At 43.4% G+C, this 15,871-nt stretch overlaps 1 protein-coding gene across 4 annotated transcripts in view; it reads left to right on the plus strand.

Moving 5' to 3' along the window:
* Nucleotides 1-15,871, plus strand: part of SLC36A1 (solute carrier family 36 member 1) — a 104,505-nt gene that overhangs the window by 12,474 nt on the left and 76,160 nt on the right. For all 4 annotated transcript variants that reach the window (XR_012330920.1, XM_033853493.2, XM_019924767.3 and 1 more), the window contains 6 exons: nt 4,161-4,251; nt 5,223-5,311; nt 5,784-5,879; nt 7,930-8,014; nt 8,584-8,802; nt 14,203-14,301. Coding sequence is in view for 3 of the 4 variants with exons in the window: in XM_033853493.2 (XP_033709384.1) it covers nt 4,161-4,251; nt 5,223-5,311; nt 5,784-5,879; nt 7,930-8,014; nt 8,584-8,802; nt 14,203-14,301 (679 nt within the window). In the remaining variant the exon portion in view is untranslated. The remainder of the gene's footprint in view (nt 1-4,160; nt 4,252-5,222; nt 5,312-5,783; nt 5,880-7,929; nt 8,015-8,583; nt 8,803-14,202; nt 14,302-15,871) is intronic.

Below are 15,871 nucleotides of genomic sequence, written 5' to 3' on the forward strand. Positions count from 1 at the left end.
TTACTGGTGAAGCTCCACCCAGCTGCAATCTCTCCTTGTGCAGGGCATTTTCCCTAGTGAACTCAGAACTAGAGGAGATGGTTGGCCCACGTTATAAGCCCCTCTCCACCTCTAGCTGGTTTTCTGCTCATAAAGATTCAGTCTCCATAACTTCTTTCTCCTGTGGCATGCTATTTTAGATTCCCCCATTTGCTTGCAGTGTTAGCTGACGGAAAATATTGCTTAGACCACAACTGGCAGCAGTGAGGACTGTCTTTCCTCTTTTTTCCCTAACCTTACCTACTTAATTGGCTTCCCCCAGGTGGAAGGAGTGTCAGATGCAGCCAATGACATTTGATAGCGTCCCTTCAGAAGTCACTCTTGTTACTGTGAAATACTTCTTCCAAGCTTCTCTCTCTCTAGTTTCCTTTCCAGTTTTTGCTCCTTGTTCTTAGGCATCAGCTTGTCTATGCAGTGCTTGCCATATGGGGTCTAGATTTTCATATTTATTTTTTCTTTTCTTTTTTTTGTCATTATTTTTTTTGGCCGCGAGGCTTGCGGGATCTTAGTTCCCCAGCTAGGGATTGACTCCGGGCTCTGGCAGTGAAAGCGTGGCGTCCTAACCACTGGACCGCCAGGGAATATGGAAAAAGTACATGGAACGAAGTACAAGAAGCAAAGTGTATGTACTTCGTTCCATGTACAAAAAGCGTGTACACACCAGGCTCTTCTAAGGGTTTAGGGCTCAGTAAAAATCCCTAATCAGGGGTGCAGATAGGAACCCCAGATGCTTCCATGATGATGTGTTTGGTGAGGGTATTTCCTAACACTTGAATGTTATCAAGCTGTCGACTGCTTTGATGACAGCCTCATTTTTTACTCTTTTGGGCAAAGTTTTCTTGTTGCCCTATTGAGCTACATTATCCTGCTCTTGATCAGGCTTTGGTACTTTTTCTCCAGTCTGGCAGGCTGAGAAACCAGTTGACTGAAACTGGTCTTCTGTAGGTGACCTGGAGCAGCCACTTGCAAAGTATGGTCTTCAGACCCTTTAGGGCTCCCAAGACCATTTTAAGAAGCCCACGAAGTCAAAACTGTTTTCATAATAATACTAAGCTGCGATTTGTTTTTCCACTGTGTTGACATTTGCAGTCACAGTTCAGAAGAAATGATGGGTAAAATTGCTGGCGCCTTAGTGTAAATCAAGGCGGTGGCACCAAATTATGCTTGTCATCGTATTTTTCACCGTCACACATATACGTATACAAAGGATAAGCCGGTTTCACTTAAGCACGTCCTTGATGAAGCAGTCAAATTACTAATTTTGTTAAATTTTGACCCTTCGGTACAGGTCTTTTAATATTCTGTGTGCCAAAATGGAAAGTACACATGCAATACTTCTACTGAAAAAAAAAAATACTTCTACTGAACAGCTAACAAAGTATAGGTCATTCAGACCTGAGTACTGGGCAGACATTTTCTTGAAAATGACAGTAATGAGACCGTCGCCTCAAGAAAAACAATCAGTAGTATTTGTTGCCCACAATGAAATTTGAGCTTTCGAGCAAAATCAGAAAAAAAAAAAAAAAACTCGTATCCAGCACTGTGACCTTGACAGCTTCCCTCTACTCAAAGACTTTTCTGATGAGATTAGGAATGATATTAATGAATGTGACTTTTTTTGATATCGTGTAATGAAATGTGCCAGCAGTTGGAAGATCCACATAGCTCAGGGAATCAGTATCTTCCCAGATGACCAAAGGACGATGTTAGAAAATTGTGCGTGGGTAAAAGATCCATCCAAGGAGCAAGATTACCAGTGGGTTTTCGTGTAAGAGAGGATGAAAAGGTCAGATTCCACATTACAACTAGCTTCTAAGACACTCCATGTGTCGAGTTTTGGTGTAGTATCAAAGAAAAATTATCACAATTGTCGGAAGAGGCTATTAAGATACATACTGACTACATGTCTGTGTGAGGACAGATTTTCTTCAGGTACTTCCACCAAAACAACATATCACAACAGCTTGAATGCAGAAGTAGATAGTCCAGATGTGAAACAAGACATTAAAGCGATTTGCAAAGAAGGAAAATAGTGTCCTTCTTCTCACATTATACTTTTTGGAAAATAGATTACTTTTTGTTAAAAATTGGTTATTTATATTAACATGTAATAGGTTTATTGTTATTTTAAATTAATGTTTTAAAATTTCTTGGTTTAATTTATAATATAATATATGTCAGCAGACATAATCCATATAAGCAAAAACTGTTTGGGATCCTCAATAATTCATAAGTGTATAAAGGGGACCTAAGACCAAACAAGTATACAAGAACAGATTTGGAGCGTAAAGAGATGACAGAGATGTGTGAGGCTTATTTCTCCCTCCCACCCCCTGCAGTTAAGACTCTGCAGTCCATGGAGTTGATTTTGTGATAGGTCATATGGGTTTGGGTAATCCCAGCTCATGGCCATTGATTAAAAAGCATGATTTTGGTCAATTGCCTGGAATCCTGCTGTTTCAGAGCTGAAGTGTGGTGTTCTGGTCCAGTCCCCTCACTCTACAGATGAGAGAACAGGACCGGAGAACGGAAGGGAATTGCCATATGGAGTTAATGGCAGAGCCAGGGCTGGAGGGACCTGATCTCCCATGAAACCCAGCTCAGAGGCATTTTGGGGAGGCCTCTGGTAGGCAGATGGTTTGGATACAGTGCTTATCTTTGCCCTTAAGTGGATTAAACATTGGCCAAGATAGAAATTTGCTTAGTCCATCATCCTGCACTTAATCTCCGGGTCACTGGCCACTGATAATGAATGAGTCACCCCTGGACCCTTACTGTCCTTTAGTTTAATCCAGGAGAGCGCTTGCCTCTTCTCATTCAGACTTGAAGCAGTTTTCTTCATCTTGCCTGAGAAGCTTGGGAGACGGTAGGAAGGTCAAGAGATTTTCTTCCTGGAGATAGAGGGAGAAAGGTTACCGAAAGTAAAATTCCTTTCCAGAGAGTGTAGATGGGTCTTATTTATTACGGTCTTTACAAGTTAACACATGACTTGCTTTCAGTTTCTACTGAATTGCAGATTTGAAGAAATATGTGGAAGCATCATTTATGACGTATTTAGGTTATTTGCACAGAAGAATTTCCAGACATTGCCAGGGGCCAAATCCTGATTAAGTCTGTGGTACCATGTTTGATCTTTTCCGTATCCTGCTGGAGTAACAGAGGATGGAAAATGCTAAAGATGAGGCCACTGACGTAAGTCCTTTGAGGAGCTCCCATTCTGTATGGAATGCCCACCCTCACCCAACCTGAGCGGCCACAGAGCTGACACACTCCTCTGTGTTGGTGCTCACGCCTGTGTCTGCGCGAGTGTTCCCAGGCTCTTCTTCCCTGTTGGCACACACACAGAGCCCTACGTAGGGCCCAGCTGGGCTCAGCTCAGGTCTCTGCACGCTACAAACCCTCACCTCCCTGCCCCTCCCTGGGCACTGTTCCTGGACTCTTCCAAGGACAGGGATCTTTCTACCTTGGGTGGTTGTTAACGTGTCTGCTTTATCTCCTTGGAGACTTTTATTAGTTTTTAGAGACTGAGGTCCGTATCTGGTTCATGCTGATTTCCACCATTGCATTAACACAATGTTTTACACATTATAGATGGTATTTGTTGAGTGAAAAAATAATGAGGACACTTGAGAGACTTTACAGTTGCAGCTTCAGGTGGACAGTCTGTACAACAGATGAGGGAAAACTGTGTCCTCAAGGCAGAAGGATAAACTAGGTGACTGTGTGAAGAGGGCTTCTCCAATCTTAGGCATTTGACTTTTTTTTTTTTTTTAATAAAAAGTACACCAGGGACTGCAGACCCCCACTGTCCCTCTGATCTAATCTCCAAGAGAGGTGGACTTTTCAGATGCTTCAGGGAACAGAGTTTATAGCCCAGTGACTGAGAGAGTGGGCTCAGGGGCTAGACAGCCTGGGTTTGAATCTAGGCTCACACTCAAGGTACGTGGCCTTGAGCAACTTGCTCCCTCATGCATAAGGTGAAGTTAATACCTATCTCATAGGGTTGTTCTGGAAATTGAATGAGATAACTCATGAAGGCACTTAGCACAGTGCTAAGTGCTCAGTAAATGCTAGCTCTCATTATTGTTAACATGCCCTTGTCTGCCTTCTTCCCACTTCAGATGGTTCCAGACCCTGATCCACCTATTAAAAGGCAACATTGGCACAGGACTCCTGGGGCTGCCTCTGGCTGTGAAAAATGCAGGCATCTTGGTAAGGATCGGTGTCGGTGCAAGGAAGTATTGTGACACATTTTAGGAGACAGTGGTTTTATTTTCATTTACTTCATGGAAAACATTTTAAAATGGGAAGCTTTTCTTTTTCAAATTCAGTTGAGAAAAAGCAAAGTTCAGGTGTTCATTCATCTAAAGATATATATATTTTTTACATCTTTATTGGAGTATAATTGCTTTACAATGGTGTGTTAGTTTCTGCTTTATAACAAGGTGAATCAGTTATACATATACATATCATCTAAAGATATTTATTGAGGATCTACTGTGTGCCAGGCACGGTTCTAGACTCTTAGAATATTATCAGTGAATAAAAACAGACAATGATTCCTTTCCTCATGGAGCTTACTTTGAGGCGAGGAGGAGGTACTTGAAAAGTTTCTGGAAGTTTCTATCAATAATATTAACTAATGAGTTAGTAGCAGAAGTCTGTCCATTTTCTACACAGTCCTTCCATGCCCTACCCTTAGATGGCCAACTCTGAGAATCTTATTTTTTTCCTTTCATGATTCTCCCCCTATAGGCTGCCTATCCAAAGCCATTCTGGTTTCTTTTAAAGTTGGAGAAGCTTAGAGACGGGGATTGTCCTCCGCTAAGCATGGTGTTGTGGCATTGCTCTGGAGAGAACTCTCCCCCTTCCACCACCCCTTAGCCTGTCTCTTCTTCCCACGCAGTCCCAGGAGCCTTCTATTCTGCCGATTGGCAACAGTCTCGGAATAGCCTTATCTTGGGTCATTCTCCTCCGGGAGATTAATTCTCTAGAAGGCCTGCTGAGGTTCAGATGATGCCCGTCCTACTCAGCTCACCTCTGTGAGCACGTTTGTCTCTCGAAAGCTCTGCCGGAAGTTCTGTCATTGGAAGGTTCCCTAGTAAAGTTCTGATCATTTGCAAATCCAGTTCTAATTCTGTCTGCTTGTCTCTCCCCCTCTTACCCACAACGCCTGTCTGCAGATGGGTCCCCTCAGCCTGCTGGTGATAGGCCTCGTGGCTGTGCACTGCATGGGTATCCTGGTGAAGTGCGCTCACCACTTCTGCCGCAGGTGAGAGCCCTCCGAGCCACTTCTCGAGTGACAGATGGTCCTTTGGGGTTCCGTTGCCAACACTGAAAGTGAGCACTTAACACAGATCACTCTGGACTCTGTGCCGGCTGAAGGTGGCTGCTAGTCATCGCAGCACTGCCTTTCCCTGGCGATTTTTGTGTTCTTCTTTAGCTTGCTGTCATCTGTCGCACTTACTTATATCCAGTGGACAGAGACCACATTCTGGTTTTACGTGCTTTGTAATATTTACCCCATTGAAAAGGTTTACCAGATGGTTGTTAATTATAAGGGAAGTAATCGTCCCATTGACATAAGACTTCTGCTCCTTGAAAGCATCAGACCCAGGACTCAGCGGTATGCCTAGGGTGGCTGATGGGGAACCGGCCCAGGTCTCCCGTGAGCTGTGTTTGTTCTGTTGTTGTCGTTGTCTGACCCCTGCACTCTGCCCTTCCTCTCCCTCCCCTCCTCCCAGACTGAACAAGCCCTTTGTGGACTATGGGGATACGGTGATGTATGGCCTGGAAGCCACCCCCATCTCCTGGCTCCGGAACAACGCCCACTGGGGAAGGTAATGGGTTTCCTTTTTCTTTGCGGCTGTGGCCGCCGGGTGTGGAGGCCTTCGGATAGGGAGGTGAGGTGTGGGAGACAGTGCAGCTCGTGAGAAGAGCATTGCTTGGGTCTGTGGACTTGAGTTCTAGCTTAGCTCTGCCGGTGGTCATTTGTGTGACCCTGGGCTGTGTGACCTCTCCTTCCGTGGGCCTCAGTTTCCTCATTGGTAAAACTTGGGTCCTGCCCTGAAAGATATTGAAGGGCTCTCCCAGCTTTGACAGCCTGTGACCAGTGATTATATTTCATCCCCTTGTTTGGTTAACAGATGTATTTAAGCACACTCTTATAAGTGGTACAAAACAATTTTAGGTATAGGGAGGGGGGTTTCCCTGAGGGATATTATGTAGTCCTGGCACTCCAATAGACGGAGAAAGATGCATGGGAATCTTGAGAACAAGAGATCAGGAAAAGGATATACCAGTAGAGAGAGTCATGAGCTAGAAATACACCACAGGAGCCCTGAGAGGGAGGAGCCCTAAAGACGCTCTTGTCCGCCGTGCTGTGGCAGATGAGAAGCGCACGTGATAGGAGCTTTCAGGGCAGGGTACTGGGCAGGAGAAGGAAGGCTTCAAGGAGGAGGTGAGGTGAGCCAGAACAAATGGGTTTGTTAGGGAAAGAGACGTTTCAGGAGCTGGGTTGGGAGGTGTTTGGAAGTTTCTCCTTATGGTAACTTTTCAGATGCCTGGAGAGAAATATTCTACTGTTTGTTTTCTATTTGAGGAAACGGTACATGTAGATGTAGAAAATTGATAACATCGAGGGCTGAATCCTTTTTTTTAAAAAAAAGTTGAATCACCTTAAAGTTATGTTCTCCAGAAAAACTCCTTGTTGTGGTCATAGGGAGACTTTTACCTTCACACATAGTCAGCTTCTTCCTGTGATGCAGGATTATGTAATTCTTTCAGCAAAGTCGTTTTCTGTGCCTGGGAGAAGCCAGATTGCCAAGTGACCACTGTTGGTTGGTTGGTTGTTAGTTGATTCTTTCTTGACCTCTCTTCTTCTCTCCTCTTCCTTTCTTCATCTCTTTTTTCCTCTCTCCTCCTCCTCTCTTTCCCTCTAGCCCCATACCTTCCCCCTCCTTCCTTACTCCCTCCCTCCCTGCCTTCCTTTAATAAAATTAATGTGTGCTTGTGGTTAAAAAAAATTTTTTTTTTGGAACAAGATAGGAGAACATAAAGTGAAGAGTAAAAGTATATCCCGGTCACAGTTGCATGGGTTTTCTTTTGGAATTTTCTGAATATATACAAACATACACACATTCTTAACATTTTTTACACTAATTACCATACTATTCATACTGACTGGAAACTTGTTTTGTTTTTTTCCCTTAAAGGTCTTAGACATTTCTTTATCAGCACACGTAGATTTAACATATTCTTTTTATCTGTTGTATTCTGTTTCATCTCATAATGGCCTATAATTTAATCATTTTCCTTTTGATGACCCCTTAGGTTGTTACCAGCTGTTGTTGTAACAGTGCTTCAACCAGCAGCCTGTTTTGGTACATCAATTTCTGTGTCCTTATGTGAGAGTCAGTTGGTTCTTAGATCCAAGTTATAGAAAGAGATCTGTGAAGGGGTCTATTTCTTGGGCTTTTATGCTGAGGGTTCCCTGTAGCTTTAGGACAAACAGTGTGAGAGGGGATAGGCGGGCTATGGGAAGCGGGTAGCCAAGGGGCTGGGTAGTGGTCCTGGTGTATGTGCTCCGCCCCGGCCAGTGCAGTCTCAGGACTGTCTCGAGTCTGCCTGACCGCGTGCAGCATTCCTGACACGAAGCCAGGAAGGGGACCTCGGGAACCACACAGATAGCACCTCCTTCACCTTCCTCTAAGGCTCTAGACCAGTGGCACGTGGCACATTTTCTCCTCTTTCCTGGGCACACTCATCCTTGTCACCTGATGGGAAGGGTCTGTGATGACTTGGGAATAAGCGCTGTTCAAACACCTGTCTCTCTGGCAGTCTTGCTTGCTATCATTACAATCTTTGTCTTCCTTCCTTCCCCACCTGCAGGCACACTGTGGACTTCTTCCTAATCGTCACGCAGCTGGGATTCTGCTGTGTCTATTTTGTCTTTCTGGCTGACAACTTCAAACAGGTAGGCCCTGGTAAAAAGAGAGACTGGCAAGAGATGAGTGGACTTCCTGTTTAGGATCTCTTCCAAGCCAGTTTTGTTCAACACAAGAATTGAGATCTTAACACTTTACGTAGAACAGTGTCAGTGTCATTTGATTTTATCTAAAGACCCGGGGCGTGGGACTTCCCCCGTGGTCCAGTAGTTAAGACTCAGCAGTTCCACTGCAGGGGGCACAGGTTCGATCCCTGCTCAGGGAACTAAGATCCTGCATGCTGCATGGCGTGGCAAAAAATAAATAAATAAATGAAAATTAAAAGAAAAAAAATACTTTAGAGAGACCCAGGGCGTCGAGAAACCTCAAGATGTCTTACTGTCCTCCTGTCTTTAGGTAAGATGTGATCAAATCCAGTTCAGACATTCAGGTGGCTAACAATTACAAAGATCTCCAAAGACAGTTCACCGACCACTAACTTTCTATGTGGCCTTCTTCACACGCTGAGCCGTTAGCCAAGAATCCCTTCTGGTGGGAGGGCCACTGGCCTTTGTCATTTGAGAGGGTTTCCCTGCAGCTTTTCTTCCCCTCGTTCTAGGTGATAGAAGCAGCCAATGGGACCACCACCAACTGCCACAACAACGAGACGGTGATCCTGACGCCCACCATGGACTCGAGACTCTACATGCTCGCCTTCCTGCCCTTCCTGGTGCTTCTGGTGTTCGTCAGAAACCTCCGAGTCCTGTCCATCTTCTCCCTGTTGGCCAACATCACCATGGTGGTCAGCCTGGTTATGATCTACCAGTTCATTGTTCAGGTATGACCCCAGGCTCCCCGCTCCACCTATTAAATAATCAGAGAAACAAAGAAAGTGAGTAAGTGGAACATAAATAGGGGTTTGTTACTTATGAGCAGTGTACTTAGGTTAGGGCTTCTCAGCGTGGGCACTGTTGACGTTTGGGCTGGATAACCCTTTGTTGTGGGGCTGTTCTGTGCATCGCGGGATGTGTAGCAGCATCCTGGTCTCTACCCACTAGGTGCCAGTAGCAACCGCTCCCCAAATTACGACAACCAAAAGTGTCTCCAGACGTTGCCAAATGTCCCCGGCGGGGGGGTGGGGGGGGGAATCATCCCCACTGAGATCACTGGTTTAGACTTTTTCCCAGTTAGATAATTAAGACATGATCATTGTATAAGATTGGAAAATAGAGAAAAATATTAAGATGATTCTTATATTAACCTATAACATTTATATTCTTATATTAAATAATATAAGAATCATCTTATAATATATTGTAATAAGGAATATTATATTATTATTTTACCACTCCAGTTTTATATTTATTCAAATAGTAAATAATTCCTTACCACTCCAGTTTTATATTTATTTGTCAGAACTGTAAATCCGGTGATTATTCCACCTCACGTAGCCCATGTGGGCAGGTCTGTGGGGAGGTGCAGGAGAGGACATCTGTATATAGATGGGTAGAAGATCAGGCTGAGGAAAATGTGCCCTTAAACACTGGTTGATTATAGACATTTGCCAAGACTTGAGAAAAGGAAGAAAATGAAAGCATGTGAATAAAAGAATAACTTTAAAAAAAGGTATGTAAATTTAATTCCCCAAATAACTCATCAATACATACTTACGAAAATACAGACAACACAAGTACCTTTTGAACACTCCATCTCCACCCTGAGTCTCCTCCACTCTGGGACCCACTGTGTGTGTTTCTCGGTCCTGCGAATGCATTTACACACTGTATTCCTATGTAGAGAAATATATAAAGCAAAAATTGGTTTTGTGCGTTTTTTTAACATAATTAAAAAAATTATTACATGTAGTGTTCATCTGCCTCACTTTTTTTCTTTGACAATATCTCAGAAAGCCTTCCATGCTGATATACCTGGTTTCATCTCATTCTTTTTAATTGCTAAATAGTATCTCAGAGAATAGACGTGCTGTAGTTTCGTAGCCTGTCAAGTCATGTATCATCTGTAGTGTCATTTAGTATTATGACAGTGAATATTCGTATGCCTTCCTTCTTGTGGACATGTATAAATACTTCTCCAAGATAAGCATCTAGAGGTGCTTAGAGACGCAATTGCTAGACAGTGTGCACTGTAGAGTTTTTTATATTGCCAAGTTGCTTTTTCCAAACGCTATTACCAATTTCACATTGACTCCCTTCCACAGTTTGTAAGCAACCCCTTCTAGCCACACTGTGTCAATCTTTTAAATCTGGCTCAGTCTGACAGGTGAACATTATCTCATTTTCACAGTCTGCTTAACAGTGACCTGGTTACCCCCTGATGAGGTTTCTAGGAAAACAGTGGGTCATAAAATACAAGGACTTCCTGTACTGAGGAAATGGCATACTGAGTTTAGACTAACAGTGTAGTCAGTGAGCATTTACTGGTATTTCCTTCTCCCAGTAAGTCAGGTGGATGGCAGATGTTGACTCTTCTCCTGTAGAACTATTTTCTTTTTTTTTTTTTTGAATACAAATTTTTATTCTGGGTACTTTTTACCATTTCAAACATCATAAATAGCTAAAGACAAACAAACAGACAAAAAACATATTGCAAAAACAATACAAAAAGATTTAAAATATATAATTTACATATAATAATCATGTAAGTATATGTCTTCATTATATATATTTTATTCATAATTTCGTTTATAGCTTTATACCTTTTATGGTTCTGGTAATGTAAGCGATATCCTTTATAAAAAGCCTTGCAATATTCTTACTAGCAGTCAAGGTGCAAGAATACCAAATCAAACTAGCCAAGGATCTAAGCAGAACTATTTTCTAACGCATAAAATAGACAGCTGTCCATGTCCCATTTTTTTATGGGACTGGAAGGAGGACCTGTGAACACATGAATGACAATTTCCAGAGAGTTTCTTTCCCTATCTGGCCAATTAAGTTAAAACAAGCAAGGGTAAATAAATGTATGATTTAACTTTGTAATTAGAGATCTCAGTCAGTGCCTAGGACACACTGTGGTGAACGTTAAAGACAAAAACGGGTGATGCCAGCTCACGTAGACACCGCATTTAATTTCAAACCACTGCAGGTTGTTGGACTGTGGTCGTTGCTGTGATCAGAGGGCTGGGATGGGAATATGGGTTCCATAGCATCTCAGTCCCCCCTGAAAGTCCATCCAGGGCATTGCCTGTGCCTCGTACAACCTGCGCTTTTGGATGAGGCAGCCCTGCTGACTTCCCGAGAGCGATTCTGAGCCTGTCTCTGGGCTCAGCCAGGAGGTAGGCTGTGATCTGATGGTGCTATCTGCCCGGGTCTGGCTGTGTGTCCAGGAGCTTCATTTTGATGTGGTACACAGCTAAAGATGTCCCTCTGGGTTGCTTTTGTTGTTGCTGTTAGTTCTGTCCCATCTTGGCATTTGACCCCCTTTACCTTGATATTTCCTCCTGCTGTCCAAAGTTCCTGAATTTTCACCTAAACCCGAGCCTGTACATGACCGATGATCTTGCGCCTCAGGCTCATGCCATTGTAGGAAGTCGCCTGATGCCTTCCCCCCGAGCAGCTGTCTTCATCATGTGCATGACAAATGGCACAGTTCTGAGCAGAGTGCCTTGCCCAGAAGGGCTCCCAATAAATCCAATAAATGTGTTATCACTGCATATCCTGAATTCTTTTTTTTTTTTTTTTGGCCGCATCGCACAGCTTGTGGGATCTTAGGTCCCCTGACCAGGGACTGAACCCGGGCCATGGCAGTGAGAGCTCAGAGTCCTAACCACTGCGCTGCCAGGGATATCCTTGATTCTGAGATGTATTTTTTCACAGTTAATAACGTTTCCAAAATTGGAGTACATCTGACAATCCTTATGTACATTTAACAGCATTTTTTCAAAAAGCTGTTACAATTATATGATAATGTGGTACAAATGAGGAGGTAATATGTTGCAAGTGAGCCGATTTTAATTTGTACATTTCTTTGTAAATGAAAGTTTTTCCCCAAGTTTAATTCGTTGGGGTGTAAGGCAGTAGCAGTCATTATGTATGTAGAATTATAAATTCCTTCTGCTGGTCTCATTCACACCGGTATCCCCAGACATGTATTTTGAAATTCCCTCTCTGATATCTCAGCCCGATCTGATATATCACTCTGGGCAGTAGTCATCCATTAACCAACAGATCCAGTAACTTCCTGTTTTCAGGAACTTTAGTTACACTGTGACTGAGGGATAATTACGGGGTGATCTCACCCTCATATTTCATCAAAGAACAAAAATATTTACGAGTCTTGTCTTCATTCTAGGAACTGAAGTGCTTCTTTTTTATTTTTTATTTTTTGGCTGCGTTGGGTCTTCATTGCTGCGTGCAGGCTTTCTCTAGTTGTGGCAAGCAGGGGCTACTCTTCTTTGCGGTGTGCGGGCTTCTCATTGCTGTGGCTTCTCTTGTTGTGGAGCACAGGCTGTAGGCGCACGGGCTTCAGTAGTTGCAGCATGCAGGCTAAGTTGTTGCGGCATGCAGGCCCTAGAGCATGCAGGCTTCAGTAGTTGTGGCACATGGGCTCTAGGGCAGGCAGGCTTCAGTAGTTGTGGAGCGCAGGCTCTAGAGCACAGGCTCAGTAGGTGTGGCACACGGGCTTAGTTGCTCCGCGGCATGTGGGATCTTCCTGGACCAGGGATTGAACCTGTGTTCCCTGGCAGGTGGATTCTTAACCACTGCATCACCAGGGAAGTCCCTGAAGTGCTTCTTATGAGAGATCTAACTGATTTCTTAGCAGGGGCTCAGGAAAAAAAAAAAAAAAAAGCATTTAAAAAATCCTTTTTATCTTAGGAAGACTATAATATAATTGCTTTGAAATCTTTCGAAGAGAAGCCTATTACAGAGAGGAATAGTAGATCTCTTTTTTGCTCTCTGATATTATTCCATCACACTGTTAGAACATTCCCCATCTCTCTCTAGAGACCTCTTTAGGGAAATCAGTTTTAAAAGATTGTAAAAGGCAGTTTTAAAGTCATTTTTAAATCTAAAGGCCAAATTCTGAAAGGATGGCAGCTTCTGCCTCCTCTGAGTCCTGCTCCTTTGATACTGTCCATCACTGGGGACTCTTGCCCATTAGTCAGCCAGGTGGGTACATACTTACATTGTACCTGCAGTTATCAAGTGCCTTCGTTTTTATTTGCCTTCTTTTTAAAATGCTGTTTTTGCTATTTTTTTCCCCATATGTGCTGATACTCCTGTCGTGTGCCTATCAAAATTATTTTCCAAGTGTTGATTTACAGAATTTTTGAAAAAAGAGAGAAAGGGAAGTAGAGAAAGTGCTCATCTAAAAATCTACCACCTTTCCCTCCAGCTTTATCTGTGTGGAGTGTTTACGTAGTTGTATCATGGTGAATATATAAATTTAAAAAATATTTTTCTCATTATTATTTTATAAGCAGTTTTCATGTACTACTTAGTTATCCCACTCTTTACTTTTTAAATAGTGCATAATATTCTGTGGTGTATTGGATGTGCAGTAAACTACCTGTTCAGATGTTTGGGAGCATTTAGGTTGTTATCACTTACTGTTAAAAAGCCTTGCTCAACTTTTTTCATATTTTCATCATTTTTTTTCTACTTAGATTATATTTCTGGGGATGGGATTACCTAGTGAAAGAACATGATTCTTTTTATGCAGTCTCTAACATTTGAGGGGTTTTTTTATAATAACTTTAGTTTTTTAGTTTTGGCTGCATTGGGTCTTTGTTGCTGTGTGGGCTTTCTCTAGTTGCCGCGAGCGAGGGCTACTCTTCCTTGTGCTGCACGGGCTTCTCATTGCAGTGGCTTCTCTTGCTGCAGAGCAGGGGCTCTAGGTGCATGGGCTTCAGTAGTTGTGGCTTGCGGGCTCTAGAGCGCAGGTTCAGTAGTTGTGGGGCATGGGCTTAGTTGCTCGTGGCATGTGAGATCTTCCCAGACCAGGGATTGAACCCACGTCCGCTGCGTTGGCAGGCGGATTCTTAACCACTGCGCCACCAGGGAAGTCTCAACATTTGAGTTTTTAATGGTACTTTGGTGTAGTCTTTCCCCAAAGCAAGTAGGGTTTTCTCAGCGATGGAAAAAAAAAAGAAAGAAAGAATATAAATGTCCCCAAGTCACCTGTCCCAAACTTAGGAAAGTTTTGACCTCTCTGATGCTGGGGTTGAAATCATGAATCTCTGTATAGCCTTTGATCTGTTTTATTTTCTCTCTTTCAGGATATCCCAGACCCCAAATTCCTCCCCTTGGTGGCATCCTGGCAGACCTACCCTCTGTTCTTTGGCACGGCCATTTTTGCATTTGAAGGCATCGGGATGGTAAGAGTTGCACTGTGATTCTCTGGTGCCCTCAGTGTCCTTGAGGTCTGCTTTAAGGAATGCTGAGGAAATGCTATTAGAAATTATCTTCTGAGTCTTATTGGCCAGTTAATGAACAGCCTTTCAAAGACTCCACTGAAGTTTCCCAGCTCCAGGTTTTGGAAGTAAGTTGTATGTAATTTGAGAATGTTTCCCTTCAAGCCCTCTCTGTTGCACACTCATCTCCTGTGTGTGCAGTAAGCAGCAGTGCAGGGCAATTCTGAACACAGGATCTAGATTCAGACTGACTTGGGGTGAGTCCTGGCTCTGCCAGAGAGCAGCTGTGTGACCTTGTGCAAGGACTCGCCTGCTCAGAGCCTTCATTGTTTGCTTCTGAAAAGTGGGCTTAATGTTTAGTAGTAGTTAGGATTAAATGAGATATGTGTAAAGTGCTTTGTACGGTCTCTGACATACGGTGAGCAGAAGTACTTTTTATTTTCATTAATAATACTATTGATTTTATTGTTAAATCAATAAACATATGAATGAATTCTCTGCCCTGGAACACTGTTGAGCTGTATTTTCCTTGTATAAATGAGTAGCCTTTAATCCTAGCTCAGCTTCCCCGTGTTGGTGCTGTGATTCCACCAAATTCTTCTCCTAAAGGGAGGGATCTGTCACTCAGGTGTACCTATTTTGGTTTTTATTTGTGTTTTTCTTAATAAAGGTCCAGTATTCTCTGAAGAAAGTTATTAGCTCTGCTGGCCTAGGGCTTAGGAAATGGGAAGACACTTCTTTCATGGAATATCTTTTTGTCCCCATCTGATTGTCCTGTCACCTTATACACTTTTAAGAAAACCTAGAAGCTGGACATTTTTTGTCACAATTTGAGGAATTGCCCAGGTGGTGTCCATGGAACGTGAGGCTCTAACAACATGGGGGAGGCTTTTCGAGTGGTTGTGTGTACGTGGTTGTCCTGAGGTTTTGAACCTTTCCCTGTGCTTGCTCTTGGGGCTTCTCATTGCCCAAGAAGAATGTCTCATCTTTTTTTTTTTTTAAATAAATTTATTTATTTATTTTATATTTGCATTGGGTCTTCGTTGCTGCGCGCGGGCTTTCTCTATTTGCGGCAAGTGGGGGCTACTCTTCATTGCAGTGCGCTGGCTTCTCACTGCAGTGACTTCTCTTGTTGTGGAACATGGGCTCTAGGCGCGTGGGCTTCAGTAGTTGTGGCTCGCGGGCTCTAGAGCGCGGGCTCAGCTGTTCCGTGGCATTTGGGATCTTCCCAGACCAGGGCTCGAACCCATGTCCCCTGCATTGGCAGGCGGATTCTTAACCCCTCCACCACCAGGGAAGCCCCAGAATGTCTCATCTTGATTCACAGACATATATGGTTTCCCTGCTGCTGGGGCAGAGGCCTGAAGGGGCCTGTATTATAGCAGGAGAAAGAGGTCCCGAGCACTCGGGACTGGAAAGAAGAGGCTGAGTGAGTGCGGAAAGATGCCCGGGTTTCTTTAGGAACGTTGTACTGCATTTGTCAGTTTCCCCTAACAGCACAGGGCAGAAATTGTTCTTTGCTTCATTTCATTAG

This window comes from Tursiops truncatus, chromosome 3 (assembly GCF_011762595.2).
Source record: "Tursiops truncatus isolate mTurTru1 chromosome 3, mTurTru1.mat.Y, whole genome shotgun sequence".
In the NCBI taxonomy this organism is placed as follows: domain Eukaryota; kingdom Metazoa; phylum Chordata; class Mammalia; order Artiodactyla; family Delphinidae; genus Tursiops; species Tursiops truncatus.